Source organism: Anopheles coluzzii, chromosome 2 (genome assembly GCF_943734685.1).
Source record: "Anopheles coluzzii chromosome 2, AcolN3, whole genome shotgun sequence".
Taxonomy (NCBI): domain Eukaryota; kingdom Metazoa; phylum Arthropoda; class Insecta; order Diptera; family Culicidae; genus Anopheles; species Anopheles coluzzii.
The window spans coordinates 18,255,388-18,276,380 of record NC_064670.1 but is presented as its reverse complement, the minus strand read 5'-3'; the positions used below and the strand labels follow the sequence as shown (position 1 = coordinate 18,276,380).

At 49.1% G+C, this 20,993-nt stretch overlaps 3 protein-coding genes across 4 annotated transcripts in view; 2 read left to right on the top strand and 1 right to left on the bottom strand.

Annotated features, from left to right (window-relative positions):
* Positions 1 to 420: 420 nt before the first annotated feature.
* On the bottom strand, positions 421 to 6,407 carry LOC120948053 (negative elongation factor A). The gene is made up of 4 exons (XM_040364025.2): positions 6,119 to 6,407; positions 2,297 to 5,482; positions 2,062 to 2,217; positions 421 to 1,985 (listed from the first exon to the last, which is right to left on the bottom strand). The coding sequence occupies exons 1-4, from the start codon at positions 6,326 to 6,328 to the stop codon at positions 1,743 to 1,745; spliced, it is 3,795 nt and encodes a 1,264-aa protein (XP_040219959.2). The 5' UTR covers positions 6,329 to 6,407; the 3' UTR covers positions 421 to 1,742.
* Positions 6,408 to 8,133: 1,726 nt separating this feature from the next.
* LOC120950943 (uncharacterized) lies at positions 8,134 to 10,504 on the top strand. The gene is made up of 3 exons (XM_040369369.2): positions 8,134 to 8,341; positions 8,495 to 8,737; positions 8,817 to 10,504. The coding sequence occupies exons 1-3, from the start codon at positions 8,293 to 8,295 to the stop codon at positions 10,358 to 10,360; spliced, it is 1,836 nt and encodes a 611-aa protein (XP_040225303.2). The 5' UTR covers positions 8,134 to 8,292; the 3' UTR covers positions 10,361 to 10,504.
* Positions 10,505 to 11,301: 797 nt separating this feature from the next.
* Positions 11,302 to 20,993, top strand: part of LOC120951773 (3-hydroxy-3-methylglutaryl-coenzyme A reductase) — a 38,443-nt gene continuing 28,751 nt past the window's right edge. The window contains exon 1 of one of the 2 annotated variants that reach the window (XM_040370675.2): positions 11,302 to 12,816. The gene's annotated coding sequence lies outside the window, so the exon portion shown is untranslated. Of the gene's footprint in view, positions 12,893 to 20,993 lie in introns of both variants that reach the window. The other variant, XM_040370674.2, reaches the window with a different exon arrangement.

The window sequence follows — 20,993 nt, the reverse complement described above, 5'->3', positions numbered from 1 at the left end:
ACACAATCGTAACGAAACCCGCGCACCACAGCCTACCTTTCCACACATAAACACACGGTACAGGGGTGAACACGGCATCGTGATCAGGTAAACTTTAGGGAAAAAGCAGTATTTTAAAGCACAGCGATAGCGACACGTGCGAGAAGCTTTCAAACGTAGGACGATTGTGTTTATCAATCGAAGAATGTTTTTAGTGCGTGGAAGAAAGTAACGCAGAGCAGGAGAGCAAATGTAAGCAAACAAACAAATGTGATTCAAAAGCTTCGCTTTAGGGGAGACCTTCCGTTTTATGCTTTTGGGACTGGCTCCAATGGAAGACGTGCATTGAAAAGAACCGAAACAAACATAAAAATGGCAGCGTAATGCTCAACACTGTAACGATGAAGCTATGTAGATGTTAAGGACGAAATAAAAACAAAATTCAAAAATGGTACCGAGTCGAGTTATTTACGGGAATAGATTTTTTTACAATATTGTACAATGCGATTCACTATTTCCATAGTTTTGTTTTCTCATTTCCTCTATCACCAGCTTCCCACTACAAAACCCCCGGTCGCGTTCTGTGTATGCATATATTTCGTTATCTCTTTTTTTGTTTTAATTTCGATACAGACGCTAAAATAATAATTCATAATAACACTTATTTCGCCTCTTGTGAACTAAAATGCTTTTAGTTTATACATGATCGCAGGCTTTCTTCGCTACGGTCTAAAACAAAACACTAGATACAATGCAACACTAGACAGTAAAGCGTAGCGCGTTCGCCCCTTCCTTGCTCCGTCGCTATTCTATTGTCTTGAGAATGTGGCAAACCAACATGCATTGGCCTTGCAGAATGAACCGTGTTCTACCGTTGCTGTCCATTGAGCGCGCCAAGGATACTTGACGCACTGCAGATATTGTTTTCATGGTACACTTTGCTCGGTACAAGTGCTCACAATCGTATGCGCAAACTAAACTTCTGCTCAACAAAAATGCAAATGACACACTGCGTAGATGCTCTTCTGGCGTCGTGGTGTTGATCATTTCGAGAAGCTGCCCATTCCCATTGACAGTCCTCTGTGCTAGAGCGCATGAGTTTGCGCCAACACAAACCTCTTCTCGTGTTCATTTTTTCTTCTGCCAAAAGCTTGTTTGCATCTATATACAGTATTTACGAAACGTAACACCACCAATTGTGTTGGTGTGGCGTTTCTTCAAAAGAACAAGAAAAAAAATCGATGCCATTATTCCCCATTAATTTATACAAAATACATCCTTCAACAGAAATCACCGTTTGCATTGATATATTATTCTCGCTAAAACTAGTCATTGCCAAACTGATCAAATTGTTTGTTGTTTTGCTACATCTGCCCCACACTTCCATCAAACAGCCACAGAGTCCAACCACGCACACTGCACTGATTCTTTGAATCGCTCGGCAAAAGCTGCTGCCATCCCTTCCCGCGAACCTTACGTACGACGTTTAGCATTATTAAAGTTACAGTCCTATACAAATATGTACTACTTACATATACATATCATAATTTGCCTAACAATGCTCACACCTTCGTATTGCGCCGCTTTGTTTGCAGCTGTTTCTTTTTTTTTTACTTTACTTTTGCCTACATACTCTGTACTATTGTTTTACTGTTCTCCTGGTGCTTACGAACAACAGTGCTGCACCGCGCAATGATAAACCTTCGCGATCCTTACTTGCCCCGCCGTTTCGGTACAGTTTTTGGTGCACTCTATGCTAAATATTAAATAACTACCGAGTTTTGCTGTCCGGCGTTTGAGGCCGTCCCACTGCCGCCTCCCCCGGCAGCCGGGTTTGCCGTGCCAGCCACCGTTGTCGCGTCACCGCTCACCCCTTCCGGCAGCTGTTGCGTTTGGTCGACCTCGCGATACTTACGGAATGTTCGCCACTGACCCGTGTTGTAGTCGAGCGTGATAAGCGACTCCACCAGCATTAGGGTCGACTGGTCGTCCTGGTGCACCTTTTCCTTTAGTAGCGCAAAGAGAAAGCGTGTTAGCATTCGTACAAATCACACAGCCACTTTGGCTGCTTTGCATACTTACCAAACTTTCGTTCAGCTTGATAGTGACGACGTTTTCCGGCGACGGTCTGGGATTGTTGCGGTACCCGGCCATGAAACCGATAATGATCGCCTTCTCCAGTCGCGATACGCAGTTGGCGCGTTTGAACATGTCGTGTGCTTCCATGTAATACTTGCTCTGTAAAACATAGCGTATTATTAGATCAACCAATCAGTCCACCATGGCAGAGGTTAGTTATACCGATCAAATGACTTACCGATATTGAAAGCCCCTTTCTGGCACCGGCTTGCTGCTGCTGCTGCTGCTGAGCCTGCTGTACCTGCTGTTGCTGACCACTGCCTTGCGACTGCTGCTGTATCGTAACCGTGGTTCCCTGCTGCTGCTGCTGCTGCTGCGTTACTTGTTTCAGCTGGGCCCGTTGCACCTGAATCTGCTGGGTTTGAGCTTGCTGCTGTGGTTGCTGGACTAGCTGAATGGTCGTACCGCCGGTACGCTGCGTGCCCGGTGCCTGGAACTGGATGGTGTGCTGCTGCTGCGCCTGCTGTTGCTGCTGCTGCTGCTGCTGCGGTATTTGCGTTATTATCGTCCGCTGGCCCGGCTGGCCCGCCGTTGCTGTCGTTTTGATCAGCTGCTGTTGCTGCTGCACACCACCGACGGCGGACTGTTGAATCGTTTGCACTAGCTTTGGTTGCCCGCCGGGCCGTTGGATAAGCGTAATTCCCTGTGGCAAAATCGTTTGCACATTGTTCGTTCCGCCGACGGGGCGGAAAATCACCTGCTGCTTCACCTGTCCCTGTTGCTGCTGCTGCTGCTGCTGCTGTTGCTGCACGTGCTGCTGCGAAATGTTTGTTATTAGTGCCGGTATGGTGGTGCTTTGCTGCTGCTGCTGCTGCTGCTGCTGTATCACGGTCGTGCCCTGCTGTTGCCCTCCGCTCGGCTGAATGACGACGGGCGTTAGGGCGGGAATATTTTGATGCAGCGAGCTGGTCGGTACCAGGGCGGGTATTTGGCTCAGCTTCGTGTCCGACTCGGTTTTGATCAGCCCGGGCGGCCCGGTCAGTATGGTGGCCCCGCCCAGCCCGGACACATTCTGGAGCGGTATCTGCTGGTACACCGTGTTGCCCGACGCGTCCACCGTTTGAATGATGACGCCCTTCTGGTTCAGCACGTTCGACATGTTGGCCGAGTTGGTGACGTAGTACGTATTGCCCTTCACGTTCGGCGGCATGACGACCTGCGTGTACTTGGGCTGCTGACCGACCGCTGCCGCAGCCGTCGCTTGTAGGGCCTGCTGCTGCTGCTGTTGCTGTTGCTGCAGCTGCTGCTGCTGTTGGAGAATTTGCGCGACGGAGGTCGTCATACCGGCCGTCGGTGGGTTCTGTGCCGTGATCGTGATGGTGCGCTTCTGCGGCACTGCCGTGGGCGTTATCTGCAGCTGATTCTGCTGCCCCTGCTGCTGCTGCTGTTGCTGCTGCACCGACTGGATGTTTAGGATCGTTGGCTGAGCGGCGCCACCCGGCATCTGGGTCGATATGAGTGGGGGAATATTCTGCATCAGCTGGTTGTTGTTCAGCGACATGGTTGGGGCCGTCTTGATTTGCACAATCCGAGTACCGGCCTGCCCGGCAACCTGTGCTCCTTGCACCTGAATCTGCTGCGGGTGCTGCTGGATCAATTGCTGCGGCTGCTGAGCACGGGACAGGGTCGTTGTCAGGCTGGGCGTACTGGCAGAACTGACGCCCGACACTATTCGCTGAATGTTAAGCTGCTTTCCGGGCGACGATGTGTTTAGCACGAACGAAGTGAGTGGCGTTTTCTGCTGGATGATTGTGCCCCCGCCGCCTGCGGTGGTCGTACCGGGCTGCACCTGCTTCGTGGTGAACAGAATGTTGCCGCCCCGGTTGATGATGGTGGTGGATTTTGGAATGGAAGCATGCAGCGCGCTGGGAACGATCGATTCGGACGATATGATTTCAATTTTCTGCTGCGCGTTCGTGTTACTGCTGCTCGTTACCGCGGCAGCAGCGGCTGCCGCAGCGCTGATCGTTTTCCCGGTCGACTTTTGAATGATTTGAACGCCGCCCGTCGCTCCGGGTTGCGTTTGTAGTACCGATTTGGCCTGCTTCGGCGTCAGCGGCACCGTCCGCACTAACGATGGTGGCTGCGAGGACAGCGTGACCATGGAGCTGCCAACCGTACCGGTTGCAACGGCCTCCGTTTTGATGACCGTAGCGGAAAGCGTTTTCGTAGTAGGGTAAGCTAGTGGAGGCGGTGCCGAGCTGACAACGCTTGGCACGGAACTGACCGCTATCGATGTGGGCGACGTTAAGCTAATGGATTCCTTCTTCACCTCCTTCATTTCTACCTCCTCCTCCTCCTCGTCAACGTCAGCGGTTGCAGTTTGAGCCGCTGTGGGCGTCTGTTGCTGATTCGGCTGAGATACTGTTGCCGGTTGACTTTGCTGTTGTCGCTGGGGTGGCTGAAGCTGCGTTTGCTGTGCTGTTGGTGCTTGCTGCTGCTGTTGTTGTTGCTGCTGCTGCTGTTGCTGCTGTTGCTGCTGCTGTGGCTGCGACACTTGCGCTTGTGGCGCGTTAGCCGCAACCGACGTTGACATGGCGGGTGTATCCTTGCTGCCAGATGTGGCAGGCATCGGCGTCGCCGGTTGACTGTACACCGTCGACGGTGCAGACAAACCGGCCGCATAGTCGGGCGTAGTGGTAACGGTCGGGCTCGAGGTGACTGGTGAGACGGCCACGGGTTTCGTATCGTTCGCACTTTGGCTCTGCTGTTCTGCGACCTTCTTCGCCTGCTCTTCCTTCTCCTGCTCCCGTTTGCGCTTCTTTGCCGCCGCATAGCCCAACGGTTGCTCGCCGATTTCGAGCAGCTTGATACCGCCATCCTTCCTGCCCGCGGGCGTCCGACTCATCGTTGGCCGCGTTTGGCCCGGCGTGGTCGGCGGTGAGCGGAACCCCCCGGTAGGGACGCGCGACGGAATACCCTTCAGCGGTGTCGTGTCGGTCATCTTACGTGGAATGCCACGCGACCGTAAAGGCACTGTCGGTGCAGATATCTTCTTGAGACAGCTCTGCGCATCGGAAGACTTCTGCAGCAGCTCCGCGCGTAAGGCCGCACTTTTCGGTTTGCGCTTCAGCGTAAAGTGTTTCACCGGCGTGGTCTGCTGGCCGACCACGGACACGAGCGCCGACTTGTTGAGATACTGGCACTCCAGCGGCAGCATGCCGAGGTCGGCATTCTTCACCACCAACCGCCGCAGCTCGTTCACCATGTCTGTGAAGATGGGCCGCGTCTCCTCGTAGTCGGAGATTTCCGTGTTCAGCGAGCCAGTGGTCGGGAGGGTTTTTATCGTTTCCGCTATCATTGACACCCATAGCTCCGAATCGAGACCAGCGACTTCGATCACCTCTTCCAACTCCGTTTTCCACTACAAAGAAAAGCAAAGCGCAAATTCATTAGTTAAGCTACGACCATGCGTAACAGCACAAGTGTACTGCAAGGGGGAGCAAACATTGTACAGTATTTGGTTTGTTGTCCATAAAACTTGATGGCAAAACGATTATTGAAAACGGTGTGTACGTATGACAGGTTGGTTGCTGTCGTTATTTTGTTGTTGTTTATGTTACACATCAGAACACATACACTCGCAAACATGCGCACACACACATACATCAACGCACTTCAGCAGCGTGCTTCTCCTGCGGCTTCTCCCGACCGCCCGCGTAACCACACGCACGGAGCACGAGCATCCAGAGGCGCAATCAACGGCACGACGATGAGCGCCTTATGATGGGCGCATTTATCAACAAAAACGTCTTCGAAACTCTTCCCTCGCCAATTGGAATTCGCACATCCGGCCTATAAAAAACACACACAATCTTTTTTCTTCCCGCAACATTTCCTTTTTTTCGCAGCGCCTACCACCACCAGTGCGCGTGCAACATCAGCATTTGGTGTTTTTTCTTCTGTTCTTCTCTCCTGCTCATCGCAGCGCCCGCAGCACCATCAGTCGGCGCAACGTTGTCGTCATTCGGGCTCGGGCCCTCTCTTTCGCACCGCTTACCTCTTCGACGATCCGTCGCGGAATTTGGAAAAAGCTGAGCAGCAGTTTCAGCTTAACCTGCGTCTGTAGGTCCGGAAAACACTCCTTGATGTTCCGCAGCACTTCCTTGTTCAGTTGCGATGTGATTGAGCCGCTGATCCATGAATCGTTCGATGTACCAAGCTTATTGTGCAGCCAGAGTGAAATGTCGCTGTCCCGCACGTTCGCCATCTTGAAAAAAACTGATGCCGAATGCAGTGAGGTACGTTTTCCAACTCAGTTTCAAACACACACACGCACACACGCACACACACCACAGCACGGGCGTTACCGATTTGGCACGCTTGTGTTGTCAAACTTCGGGGACGCGTAACGCTCAAGGTGCCGACAGGCGATGGTGTGCGCGCTGCACCGAACAGAGTGACCAGAAATACCGATTTATCTGCATTCCTACCGATTTTTTATATGCCTACCGAATCACAAATGACCGCCCTAAAACTACCGATTTTCCATTTATCCTACCGAAAATCACAGATATTTGATTTTTCAGTCGTTTTTCAAGGATCGCTATGCACATTTGTAACTTATCGCCCTGATGCACGTTTGTTTGCCTGGCACTTGAAAAATGTTACAGGCGGTCCCCGAGATACACGGTTAATGGGGACCGAAAACGGCCGCAAAATACCGCGTATCTCGAATTTCCGCGTAAGTCGAATCTCGTGATTTCCTGCTAAAATATCACTAATTTTCGTGTAATTTTGCAAGTAAGGGGTGGTTTTAGTCACTTTATGAATTATTTGATATTATTCTGACTGAATATAACTGTTTTAAACCTTTTTAAATAGTTTTAAACATTCGATCAAAACGGAAATTATTTGGCAATTTGCAATTGATGTGTCAAATCAGTACAATTTGTTCAAAGAATTGTCAAATTTAGAAAACCGCGTATCTCCGAATCCGCGTATAAGAGGTACCGTGTATCTCGGGGACCGCCTGTACATTCGTTGTGAATTCAAAATTTGATCCGTTAAAATTTATTGTTCCTAATAAGTAAAAAATGTCAGTTGTGTGGATTTCGAGAATCGCTCGTCAAAAAAAAATCATTTAAAATTTTAATTTGAATCTAGCTGTCGGTGGTTAAAGTTTAAAAAAATGATCGTTAAAATAATTGATTAAATTTAAATTGTCGCGTTCTCAACAGTGCTCCTGCCGAAATCTGAAAATATAATCTGGCTACTCTGGCCCGCAGGGCAAAAGCTCGCTCGAAAGGTCAAAAACCGTCGCAAAACGTCAAAAACGACCGTCGCCAGCGCCTCGAAATCGTTGCGAGTTTCGCTCGCTGGCGACTTCGGTTTGCAGTACATGCGACGCCGGTTTTGACGTTTTGCGACGGTTTTGCGACGGTGGCCGCCAAAAAAGCTCGCCTTGCCCTGTGGGCAAAGTGACCAGAAATACCAATGTCTAGGGAAAATCTAAAGTTTGAAGGAAAAAATCTCATTTTTTTTTAAACATTGAACTATAAAACTCAGCCAAACAATCAAATCAATCTAATTAATCCAGCGAAGAGGCGAATGAGCTAGACCTCAAAGTCTCTATAAAAATAAGTAAAAGTAAAGTAAGTAATCCAGCGGAAATCAAATGACAGCACGTACGATAAAGTTGTATCCAATGGAGCACTGCTGCGGCCCTAAGCGGTCGGGTGGAGCCCCAAGAAAAAGAACTTGCCACCACTGAGAAAAAAATGTGCATCTTAGTTCTTCTTTGGCTTAGAATTCCCAGTACAATTTTCACATCGACACTTCAGAAAGACCTTCATTTGTGTAACCGCTGACCCTAATCTATATCTTAGATAAAGGATGCATATTCTCTTGAAATGGAACTTTCATTTTGCGCATTATTACCCCCCCCCCCCCCACCCATCCCACTTAACACTTCTTTCGTTTTTACTTTTTTTAACTCAGTTAAGTTTTGAGTTTTAACCTACCGAAAACTACCGATAAAATTTTGATGCGCCTATCGAAAACCGCCAAAATAATCTGGCCACACTGTGAATCACAGCGTCGCACAAAGCAGAAAGGCGTACAGACCAGCTCCATAAACAATTGGCGTGGTGTGATCAATGTTTTCGTTCATTTTGTGTTCGATTATTTAGTGTAACGTTACGAAACTAGTTTAGTTTGCGTTCTAGGCTTAGAATGAAGCCGATTCAAGTATTAGAACTGTTGGTGGTGCTGCTGTACGGCGGTAAGCTTCTGCGTTTGCCCGTTCGGTGCTAACAGGGCGGGGCTGTTTGGACTAGGCGTCTATTGTGCTTTGCTAGACGATCCTGTTAATTGCTTTTTAATGGCATCCGTGTCCGTGGTGTTCTGATCTGCATCTGCATCCTATCCGTTTCAGTGGCTCACGTCTCAGCGCGATACAATTACACCATTCCGAAAATCCTGCAAGGATCATGGTTCTCGTGGGAAACGGGAAGGCCTACCTTGACCGTCCTCGACGATCACAGCATGTCCGACAGGGGCGACCTCATCAACATGTTGCGCGAAGGTTCCAACTACACGTTCATTTTCCGCAGCAGAAAGTGCTACCACTGTGTGCACGCGTTCCCCAGGACGTTGAATATATTCGAAAAATATGAATGTAAGTACTCCTCGGAACCACTCCCGCAAGCCAACCCTCCGATCGTGTGCTTTAACATGACTGTCTTCCACATTTTTAGCTGTTTGTGTGACGATTGGACCAAACGAAGAGCCCACCATCGAGCGGGTATGCCGTGGATCGACCGATCAGCAGTTAATAACGCTGTTCAACGAAAACTACGTGCCCGTAAACTGTCGCTCGTCGCTTGAGGGTGTGTGGCAGTTTGCCTATCAGAATCGATTCCGCTTCACTGGAGAGTGTGACCATCCGGATGCACGGATTCACTCCTGCCAGCAGGCCGGCACGCAGTTCTTAATATCGAACGAAAAGTTTAACATCACCTACAAGCAGTGCATCGGGATGGCGGAAACTTTCAACGGTGTGGTGGAGTACAGCTGTCTGGGCGATTGGTTCATCGGCAAGAATCACTATTTCGCCGTGGCCAACACGAAGGAATCGCGAAAGGACGAAAAATATCGATGCTTTTTGAAGAATCGTGACGACGATCTGTACCTGGGCGTGTCGATCACGGCAGAATGTAACACGCTGAAGACGGTCGAAAAATCTCCCGAGCGTCTGCGCATCACACCCGTCAAGGCGGATGTCATCGAGCCGGGGTGCCGATTCCCGCAAAACTTTACCGGCGAGTGGATCAATACCGCCAACATCGACGGTGATGTAAAGATAAACGAAACGCACATCGTGGAAACGTACAAACCGGATCAATCGCGTTACCGCCGCACGATCTACGTGTGCCGGGAGCAGCGGGACTCGCGCATCATGACCGCCCGCCTAACGGTGGACGGTTGTCAGACGGATTACGTTTGTTTCGACTTCGTCCCGAAGCATCACAACGTGATCCGCTACCGCCGGGGGCTGGCCGTGATTCAGGACGACTTTTCGACCGTGTGCTCGTGGAAGCAGTTCAAGAACGAGGAACAGTGGCGCTACGATTTGCTGCTCGCGGCCAAACCCGTCCCGATTCGGTGCCCGGTCGCTGGCAAGTTTAACTTCACGCAGAAGGGCGAGGCGCCGTTCAAGACGCGCATTCTCGGCGGCGTTACGCTGAGCCCTCGGCCGGACATTCGCTGCAAGCAAAACATTTCGGACTTTTCCGTGTGCGACGGCGATCAGAAGGAGATGATGATCGATGCGGACTACTGTCTGTCGGTGGACTATCTCGGCCGGCCGATCGACATCTACAGCGATCCGGATTACCGCATGAAGTGTATCGGCTACTGGCAGGAAAATCTGAAATCCTATCTCATCACGTACGACGATCTGGATCCGCTGTCCAAGTACCGCTGCTGGGTGTACCAGCGGGCGGATCTGAACCGCGTGCTGATGTCGCAGGCGGTTGGTGCGTTCTGCGATATCAATCAGGACGTCACCTCGTGGAACTACACCGAAGGTGCGGTAGTGGCGATCGACATGACGGAGTACGAGCGCGAGCGGGACCAGTGCCCGATGCACTTTGACGACGGTGAAAACCCTTGGCAGGAGACGGAAAACTTCATTACCGTGTTTCCGTGGGTCATCTATCGCTCGACGGCGGCACTCAGCAGCACACTCACGTCTTTCCTTATCTCCCTAGCAGCGGTTTGTTTGAAGGTGTTCTTCTAGAAGCAATTGAATCTCTTTGATAGAAATTATTGCGTATCGTAAATATCCGTCCAAAACGTGCGCGTTACGGCGTGCACCATGTGCCTTCATTCCATCCATAATTGTAAGCGTAGTGCGACTTGACAAATAAAGATTAAAACCGTGGATAGTGACGTTGCTACCTCACTTTTAAAAATAAGCTACTTAGCATCTAACAATCTTTGCAGTTTTTGCAATCTATTTCCGGTCCAGTCAAGCTGGTTCCGTCCAAAACGTCCAAAAATATCCAAAGCTTCAGTTAACCAAAATCGACACCGCTTCGGAATTATTCTAACTCACTGTTCTCCACAACACTTCCGAGATGGCGCAGATACAACACAACTGAAATGTAAATTATCTTCTCGAACGAATGGAATGAAAGCGTTTGAATTGCAAATTACTGAAAAAAAATCTTGAACGTAAATCCCGGAAAGCAAATGGACTGGGATGGTTCATTCTTCAGCATCAAACGTAAGGCGGTGGAGTTTATGTTCGATGCTTTACTTGCTAAATTTAGCTTCGTTCATCTTTTCACGCGATTATTTTTGGGCGTTCCTATTTTTTGAAAGCAAATTTATTTGTAAAAAGGGGTATTATTAGATCGCTTAATTCAGTTTATGTATGAATACAATTTTAAATGCATTTAAGTGGGGGTCAAATGACCCGCTAGGTATTCGTCAATCTTGCGTAAATTGGAGAGAGCGACCATTGTGCGCCCCACCTTTTATATTTATTTAATCAACACGTCTGACAAAAACAAAAAGATCCACCAGTATGTTTATACAATTTTAATAAAGAAAGACGAACAATGAACGTTTAAAAATTGTATACACCAGGAGAATGTACAAAAATCTCATTTTTATTCCAAAAAAGTCGTTCAGTTTTGTTTGCCACACTCGACTCACACAGCCGCAATGAGCCAACCTGCTCGAACCGGACTCGAAAGGCGCAGTAATCTTCTATCTCGCTTCTCCAATATTTATCTTTATTTGCCTGGAAAATTTGTAGCTTTTCCAGACGGATCAATTTTTCTGAGGTAAAATACACAACCTTGCTCCTTGTCGGATGTAGATCCAACAAGTACACACGGTGGTGAAACAAGTGGACGAAAGTGTTAACATTACGATGTTTAGCAAACCGCCAAATGATGTGCGGATTTCTGCGGGTGACCTGATCAGCACGGGGTGCCTCGCCTGAGTGGTGCACCTTTTTCCCCCCCACACACACACCAAATTTGATGCTGCTGCGCAGCGTGTGTGTTTGTGTGTGTGGCTGTCGGTATGTGTGCGGTGTTGGGCGGTAAAAGTTGCAATGGATCGGGGTGGCCATTCATTCGCTGGCGATTGGAAGGAGCAGCTATCGTGTCTCGGTATTCAACGGTGGGTAACGCTTGGAAGGTAGCCAGCCCTGTGCCAGCCAGTTCCGCTAGTCACAAAGTGTGTCGAGTGGCGAGCGCATCGGCTCGAGTGTAGGTGTAATTGGAGCGATTTTGTGGCGATTTTCCTTACTGCTTCTACAGTCCCGTACGGCAACGTGTGCGCGAGAGAAGCATTGTAATCGAGAATGATGAGCCCCAAATCTGCTGCTCGTAAGGAAACACTTGCAGCCGTTTCCAGACTGTGATTCGTTTTTAGTTTCAAGTGTGCGTGTGTGTCTGTGTGGGTGTATCGATACGAAAACAAATTTTCCAGTCCAAAAAGGAAGCAGCAGTGCCATTCGGCCGCAAATAGTGCATAACGAGAGAAAAAAAAGTTGTCCATCATCACCAAATTGTGCAACCAGAACGATTTGTGCTCCGTCTGCTCGCGAGCACAATAAACAACAACAAAGCGCTGTCAAACGCGCGCGCCCCCGTGACAGAACCCGATCCCGTTGCGAGCGAGAGGGAAAGGGCGAAGATTGCAAAACCACCACTGGCGGCAGTGTGAGCAGCACACCAGAACAGAAGTGTCAAAAGTGCAGTACTAGAATGTATGAATGAAGGAACCCGATCGCGGTCAGGCTGGTGCAATCGAACGGGATAGTTTGTAAAAGGAAAAAAGGGAAAAAAGAAAACATCCAAGAAAGAGTCCGCGAATACCGGATTGCGCATACCGCAAAGCAGTAGTGCGAGTGTGTGCGCGAATAAGACTGCTCCGACGGCACACTGGCAGGTTCCCCAGAAGTGCACGTGTGCTAGATGCGAACAGGGCAAAGCCAGCAGTGCGAACAGAACGGAAAGGGAGCGAGTGAGAGCGCGCGAGTGTGTGAGCGTAAGCAGGCCGCAGCAACACGGCACAGCTGAGCGAAGAAAATTGTCTGCATAATCGGACGGGAACAAAACACTGCCAACAACCACCGTTACGTCCCGAGGGGCGGTCCAATCATCCCGATCGGCACCATCTCCCACAGGATTCTGTAGTGTCCATCCGCCCGCCAGCCAGCCCAAAGTCCTCTAGGTGTGTGTGTGTTTTTTTTTCGCTTTTCTCGAACCTTCCCCAGATTGGTGTTACAGGCACACAGGACCCCGCTCAGGTAAGAGCTGCTCTCGCGCTTATCATAACACAGTGCACCCGCTTTCCTCCCACTGCTGACGAGTCCCTCCCTCCCCCCCTTCTGACTAAACACATTCCTGCTGCTTTCTAATCCCTTCCACTTCGCTGCAATCCGCCGGCGACCTCACAACTGCGGGCGGCGGTATCAAATGGCCAAACTCAGCGCCACACGACCGATTACTTAACCGCGGTCCACAACCTCGAGAGCCGCCGTCGTCCAGCTGATGTGAGGAAATATGTCGCGACTCGAACCATCCTTTTCTGCGATACTGGTTGGCCTTGTGTGTGTGTGAGTGTGTGCACACGGTATGGTCGCAGCATCAAGACCATCCGGATGGCGAAAAACCCCGCCGCAGGATGCCGCAGAACAAAGCGCAACACACGCACACGCGTTCAAAGGCCACGAAAAACGTCACCGATGGCGCGTGATACCGTCAAGAGATTGCTCTCCCGCTACACTCCTTTGCCGACGGTGATGACGATTTGGCGACTTGGCGCTGGTGTGTGGCCTCTTCTTTATTGCATCATATTGCACCACTTTGTGAATTCTCCGCCGTGGCCGAATTTGTGGTCTCTCTCTCTCTCTCTCTCTCTCTCTTTCTCTCTCTCTCTCTCTCTCTCTCTCTCTCTCTCTATCTCTCTCCCTCTGTTTTGCCCCCTTTAAATTAGGACGTTGTGGGAAAGGATGGAACAGACTTGGTAAAGACAACTGTTGTTTTGGTTTCGTTTTAGTTAGTGACAAAGCAATAGAAGCGCCTGTTTTTGTTTCAGTGCGCGATGTTTTATCGGTTTTATGTTCATTGCCTTTTAATTGAACCGATTTATTCCACTACCAAATACTCGGTCGTTCGTTGCTGTAATTGTTCCGATGGTATCGTAACGCGTACGGGCTGGGAGAGCTGTCCACTGTTGTACTGAAAACGAGCAATTTTGCTGCCTTATGGCACAGCTACTACAATCAGTTTTTAGCACAGTTGAGTTGTGCAGCAGGAAAAAAAGGAAAAGCATCACAGAAAAACCACACACGGACTGACGATGAACGATGGAGAGGAATTTCCGGTCCATAATTGAAAATCCGTCCAATGTCACTCAAGCTTTCACATTTTAAGTTTTATTTTCAATTGATACGTACCGCTTTAAGTAGCGACGTTATGAAAACACGGTAAACTAAATCGTCCGCTTAGCGCACACACTGGTGTGTGTAGGTCGATGCACAACCTTGCAGATGGAAGAAGGCACGAAGCAACGCGGAGCGGAAAGGACAACGTCCGGTTGCTTTTCCGAAAACCGTCGCTGGAACTGCTCCAAATTCAATAATGCATCTGGGAAGGGGACCACACTTGAGACACACATCCTCTTGAAAAGGCACCAAACGGTCATGTGGGTGGAGGAGGGGGAGGGCAGCTGGATTGCATCGAATCCAGTTCCGGGTTCCCGTCCCATCCATTGCATTACAAGTTTCAAGCTGCGATGTCGATCGATTGTGGATTGAAGATCGGAATGGTGTGATAGTGTGTATTATTGCGTGTCCCGTGGTCCCGCAGCAACGCTCGGAAAGCTGCCACAAACTCCCTCCCCCCACCCCCATGGGGGGTAACCAGTATGGATGCGATGGCCGATAGGTGTGTGGTAAAGGTCGGGCAGCCCGACGGTCACGTCCATTGCCCCAGGCCGTGTACGGGCATATGTAACAGAGGCGTTCCGGATGCCCGGAACCACACCGGTGCCTCGCCACCCGCGCCCGCTCAACCCATCGCGCCAGATGATGCAACACACAATGATGGTGGTGTGTCCGAGTGCGCCAAACAATCAAAACCACCTGACAAGACACGGAGGGAAAGGTGCATTAGCATAAATAGATCATTTGTGGTGTGGTGCGGGTGAAGAAGAGAGAGAGAGAGACAGTGAGGAAATGGAACGATTCGGTAAGCCGTGCGCTAACAGACGAATGCGAAATAATGCACAATTATTTTGTAGCCGATGGGGCAAAACCTGTGGGGTGGAGAAAAAAGGCTTTTCAACAAAGCCACGTTGGCATCGTCAATTTCACTTTTTATTTTTATGTAAAAAAAGCATATTTCGCAGCATAAATAAGGTTACTTTATGTGTTGGGGATCTCCGTGGGATCAATAATTCCTACTAACGATCGATATGATCATACAAATATGTATTGCTTTAGCGACGATCCAATTGTTGATTCCGTGCCGCTCCCAGGAAGATACCACGGAACCGGACAAACTAAAATGTGCGTGAGAGAGAGGGAGAAAGAGTGATAAAACAACACACAAAAATCGTCTAATCACCAATAATCGAAACAACGCGCGCTTGTACCGTTACCCCGTGTGCGCACTCCCTCACCTCATCCTCATGTGATCCTCCTTCATCACCACCACTACCAAAAATTACATCACCGTGCGTCATGCAAGCACCGCGATCGCGCCAGTATCATCATACAAAGAGCTGCGACCCGGCTTGGCTGGGGACCCGGACGGACGTGCATCATGTCTGGACGCCTGCTTTACGCCAGGGTGTGTTCGCGATTGCGATCTACCGCGAGATGGTACGATTGGCTCCGTGGCGCGTTGTTATCGGTTTTGGATTAAGGTTTCGCACATACAGGCGCACAGTGGCGCACCAGCGTGACTTGGTTAAAGGATGTTTCGTATGGTGGTGCGACTGCCGGAATGTACACAATGTTTCGCGCCGCACTGAAATGGGGCGACGTGTAAAGTTGACGCGGCACGATCTCGCCGCCGCATTGTTTGCTTGCGTTGCGTGCCAAACGCACCCGAGGAATATTAAGCCTTTTAGTTCTGCGCAACCCGGTTTTCATATTTCCCGTTCCCTAATCGGGGCCGTTTGTATGCCGATTTCGTGCGGTAGAATTGGTGAGATAAGCGACATGTGCGTTGGACTGTAGACATGTTGTTGTTGTGTTGGGCTCTCTGTTCGGGATGGAATAATCGATCAGTGTTTGGCCCTTGTTGTCGATCGAACCGTCGTTTGTGGTGGGGCTTTGCAGAGGGGATTTCCGTTGCAGCGCTGCACTTGACGCGGAACATTCCAGTGAAGAGGGGTTTTCTTTTTGTTTAGGTACAGCTTATCACAGTACTTGAAAGTGCAGCCGGCTCGAAAGTGCAACGACGCACTATATTTATCCATCAGCTTCCCCCCCAGCACCCGTCCACCGCCTGTTGGGGCCATACTTTGAGTTCATTCTACTTTTTTTTTTTGTTGATTGCCCTGGATGCGTACCTTTTACATGATCCCGTTTCCTTCTTTCCCCATTCACGTGTTGTGCGATATATGTCATGTAGAAACGCGGCGAGAGAAACGTGCCACCACGCCCGGACACGTTTTTATTCGGGGCCATGTGAGGGGTGAAAAGTAAAAGTGAGTTTTTAATGACGGAGCACCCCAAGTTGGGATGATGGGTGCTGCTTGGTTTTGGTGGCAGTTTGGTTTTTCTCTTTTTGTTTCTTCCTTGTTTTTATTGTTTTTTTGGTTGCAATCAATCACGAACGGGGTACAAATTGGGGTTCAACTAGCTGGTGCACTATTTTGGTGTACTGTGTGTTTATATGATGCTTGATTAATGCTTCGTGGCAATTGCAATGCCAATCGTTCCTTGTATACCTTCCCCCACACGGAGGATGCGAAAAGATGGGTTGTTAGTGTTGTTTGTTTGTTTAGATTTATTGGTTATTTTGTAAAGTGATTGTTAAAATCTTAGTGTATCTCTTGGTGTGGTAAAGAATAGAGGGTTTTTGTTTTCAAATATCTAGAAATATCTCAATAATGTTGATCTGTAATGTATTATAAAAGTTCCTCGATGTGCACTTCAATAATCATGAAAGGTATTTCACTCCGATGTATACTTCCATGATCCAGTACGATCCAGAACCTCTTTGGTACATCCGGATTGTTTGTTTGCGTCATCGTTGCTCGTTTGGAGTTCGAGACTGAGAATGTCGATTGGGAGAGGTATCCGTGCTTTGAATGTTCCACCGATCGACAATTTTATGAGTGATCGCTGACTCAGAAATTCGATGGTTTTCCAAGAGCGCCAATGCATTAGTTGCGCTCCGGAACTAATTGAAGTTATTGTCCGTTTAGACACAGAAAATAATACAGTAATGGGTTTCAAGTTTCATCTTCATTGAGACGATTGCTCTATAACGTTATAATATTCATATAAGAACTGGAATTAAGCGAAGATAGCATTTATATGATTCGGGATAGTAAGTCGTAGACTTTTCTCATAGAAATTGGAATTGGAAAAGATTGGATTAGTAAACGGTTACGAGAATTGCTAAGAGATTAAAATGAGAATTGAATTACTCTCAGAGGATACCTTTTTGGTAGTTTTAGACCATTCAGTAGATTAAGATCGAATGCTTGACAAAGATTAAAATACCAGTAACAAAACCTTTTAAGGCGAAGAATTTGTAATGCTTAAGAATAATTATATTTGAACAAAATAGTTACATTTTGGGTTCATTTTCCACACCGTAGTCCTAGCTGGATGGTAGGAAATCAAAACCAAATCAGAACTTCTACTTCTAGCCTATTGAGCAAAGTACAACAAAACTAAATGACAACGTACCCTGTTTCCCACATATTTTGCCGTGAGATGGGTTTTACCCCAATTTGATTGTAGTTTTCTGGGAAGAAGATGTTTTCAAAACAATTAAATACTGCCCACATTTAATAGATAAGATGTTCATTAGGTTCACTCGCGGTTTCTGGGAAGTCTAACGTCAAACGTCTCAGAGTGTTGTTAATTTTGCAGGCTATCCAGTTAATTGTCGTTGAATGTTGCTTTTTAATCATGCTATGTGCAAAACACAATAAATCACTGGAAGCACATTTGTGATAACGTCGGGGATTCGGTTTGAAATATTCGGCAAAATCGCATCTTCAAAAGCTCGTCTGGTTCCATTCCATCTGACCTTATGGATTGAAAGTGAAAGTATACAACATCCCGTTTTCTAACCTGGGATGCTCCTTTGCATGGCCATCTTTTAATTGAGCGTGATGCTATCGATCGATCGTGCCTTGCTGCAAAGTGCTTGCGGCTTCGTCACGCTCCCCGCACTGCCCCGCGTGGGTCCAGAGAGAATGCTGCTGCTAAAGATCCCATTAAACGGCAGCGGCGCTCACTAACGAGCGTTTGCGCTGCCGCGAAGCGTGCAATCGGCGTGCGACAACGGGACGGGACGTGCAATCTCTGCTGCACAACGATCAAACTGGTCTTGCTCAAACAGGCAGCCCCCGTGTGTGAATATCATTTGAGCGGGCGCGCGGACAGTAGGTGCACTTGCCTCACCTACTGGCATGCTTGGGTCGGTTTTTGTTGGTCCGTGCTTTCTGGCCGTCGTCCTCCCTTGGCTAATCGCGTGCACCTGGTGGTGTGGTGTGATGACCGGAGAGTGCAACCGTATGCACAGCCTATTCCTGACGGTGCGAGTGATGCAGCACCAACATACTGCAGACGGTCCACGGTAACATGGCTGACTTGTTTTACCGAAACCTCAGTGCGCTTGCTGCTGGTTCTCGCGCGGTTTCGGTGCAGCACACCGGTGGTGGAAAATCGAACGAACAAGCAATACGGGGCAGCAATATGGATCGGCTAGTGTTACATTACGAATTAACCAATCCACACACATACTCGCTGCGAATGAGCTAAACTCCGGGGAGATGGCGCGGGGTAGCTAGTCCGATGGTTGGATAGCATACACCTGCCCATTGCGCTAAGCACCGCTCATCAGGAATGATCCTACGGTTGCTGTTTGGCAATGAGCAGCGAGCAGCGGTGGCCCCCGGAGGCACATTAGCGTGCCTGCCGTTCTCACCCACACCGCACTACTACCGTTGAAGGGTGCTCTTGGTTTGCGTACCAGTCTCTGACAAATTGTCCAAACGGGTTCAACATATGGGGCAAGAGGGGTGAGTGGTTGTGGTGAGTTGAAGCGATATCACTCAACACACCCGGGGTGGGTGATCGGAGCGATCGAAAGGCAACAAAAAGGGTGTGAATCGGTTCGGTTTTCGAGGTTCGATTGGTGGGCAGGGTTTGTTGTGCGTAAAGGAGTGCGGGAATGTTGATTACGCAGTCGTCAACTAGCACAACCACACACACACACCCACACACACACACACACACCCACACACTCACGCACAATTTTCCTCTACCAGAGGAACTGCCATACATGCACACACACACACACACGCACATAGCGATCTTTTAGCGTCACGGAACCACGGAGTGACCGGTTTTCGTCGAAACCGTTGGAGACTTGGGCAAGGCAATGGGTGACGAACGGCAGGGTGCCTCTACAAAGTGGTCACGATGTCGACGGGGCCCGGACCAAAACTTGAATGAACTGGTGCGATGGGACGACGGTAGAATGCAACCGGAAGGGAATGGGTGCGAGGGTGAGTTGTTTCACCCTGGTGTAGTGGTGGTAGTAGTGGTAGTAGATGGAAGTCGTTTTCTTTTTGCAATGTTTTTAGCAATATTTGCCGTTTGCGTGTGTATGTGAGTGTATGTGTTTGGATTGCATTATAGTGATAAAAAATAGATAAAGATGGTTTTAATGCTGCTGCTAAAAACTTGGCGGATGGTTCACGAGAGCGGCGATGCCGTGTGGTTTGGCTCTCAGTTGGTTGCCTATGCTGGCGACTGTTCGATCGTAGCATATGTCGTAAGCGAGTTGGCACCTCATCCGAGCGATCGTGAGGACACTTCTTTGCCATACTCTGTGTGTGTTTGTGTGTTTCTACGTGTGTTGTAATTGTTTGTGTTGATTGACAAATTTAAGAAATTGAACTCTGATCGATTGTGGCTGGAAATTGTTTGGATGCTGAATGTTTCCTCTCATCAAAGCTGCTCTCTGCTGGGTGCTGTATTCAAGTACAGTGAGAAAGACCTTTTTTTTAGAAATCATTTCTCACCCTCCCAGCCGTCCCGACCTATTTCCTCCGCCGAGGCAAACAACAACACAGCCACTCACGGCGAGGGATGTCATTGGCCAGCGCGCGCGAGTGACTAAAGCCGACAACGACGACGCGCTTGGCTGAAATCCCGTCCGTCCCGCCAGGCACCGCGGTCTGCGGTGACGTAACTTTCACTTTCTTGGCGCGATCACTTCGACTGTGAGTGTGTGTGAGCGAGCTCGCGCGCCCGCGGCTGTCGTCTGCCATTGTCATCAATGCCCCGTCGAGGATGGCGGGCGAGCCTTTATCGAACATTTAGGTATTTTATTTTATCATTAACAATTACGTTGCGTAGGGAAAGGGTGTGGGACTACATGATGATTTCAGTGGCCACTCTATGCTACTACTACTACTACTACTGCTTCTGCTGCTACCACATCCTATCGAACGAATCGCACGCTCGAACTCCTGTGTTGTTGCATCTTCCCTCGAATCGTATCCGCCTTCCTGCACACAACCCAGTGCCCAGTGTTGCTGCACCTTTTGTCGTTGGCAGGGTTGTCAGCGGCTGTTGGGCTTTTCGCTTTCATCTTTTGCCGGATTTGTCAGGAGTGAGAGAGAGAGAGCGAGAGCGCGTGAAGTAGGGCAGCGATCAGACCTTCCTCCATTCCCGCGAAAGACAGTGTCACATCGGGAATGATTGAGCCTCGGTGGAATGCGGTAACTAATGTATTCACATGGCATTCACGTGCGCAATACAAACGCGCCTTCGAGCCGACAGAGGTTGGGCGTGAAAAATGGTGGCAAATTTTTGGTGGCAGAGAAACGCACTTTTTATGGCATGTTTTTTCCTTTCTTCGCTCTTTGCACTGTTTGAGGCGGTTTAATTTTTGGAGCATTCGTGCTCAGTTTGTGGGCCGGTGGCCAGGTGGACAAGACGTGCGTGGTTCTGTTTGGTGGGTATTATTGCAACATAACTGGTGCATATTGATATAAACAAATAACTTGCCCACAACTACAGCGCAAAGTGTAAGAGATCCCTTGGCGTGGCGACATTTTATTCGGTGCAACCTGTTATCCACTCCACTCGACGCCGGCCAATTTGTTCCCTCCAGGGCAATCCTTCCCCACAAAAGTTCATC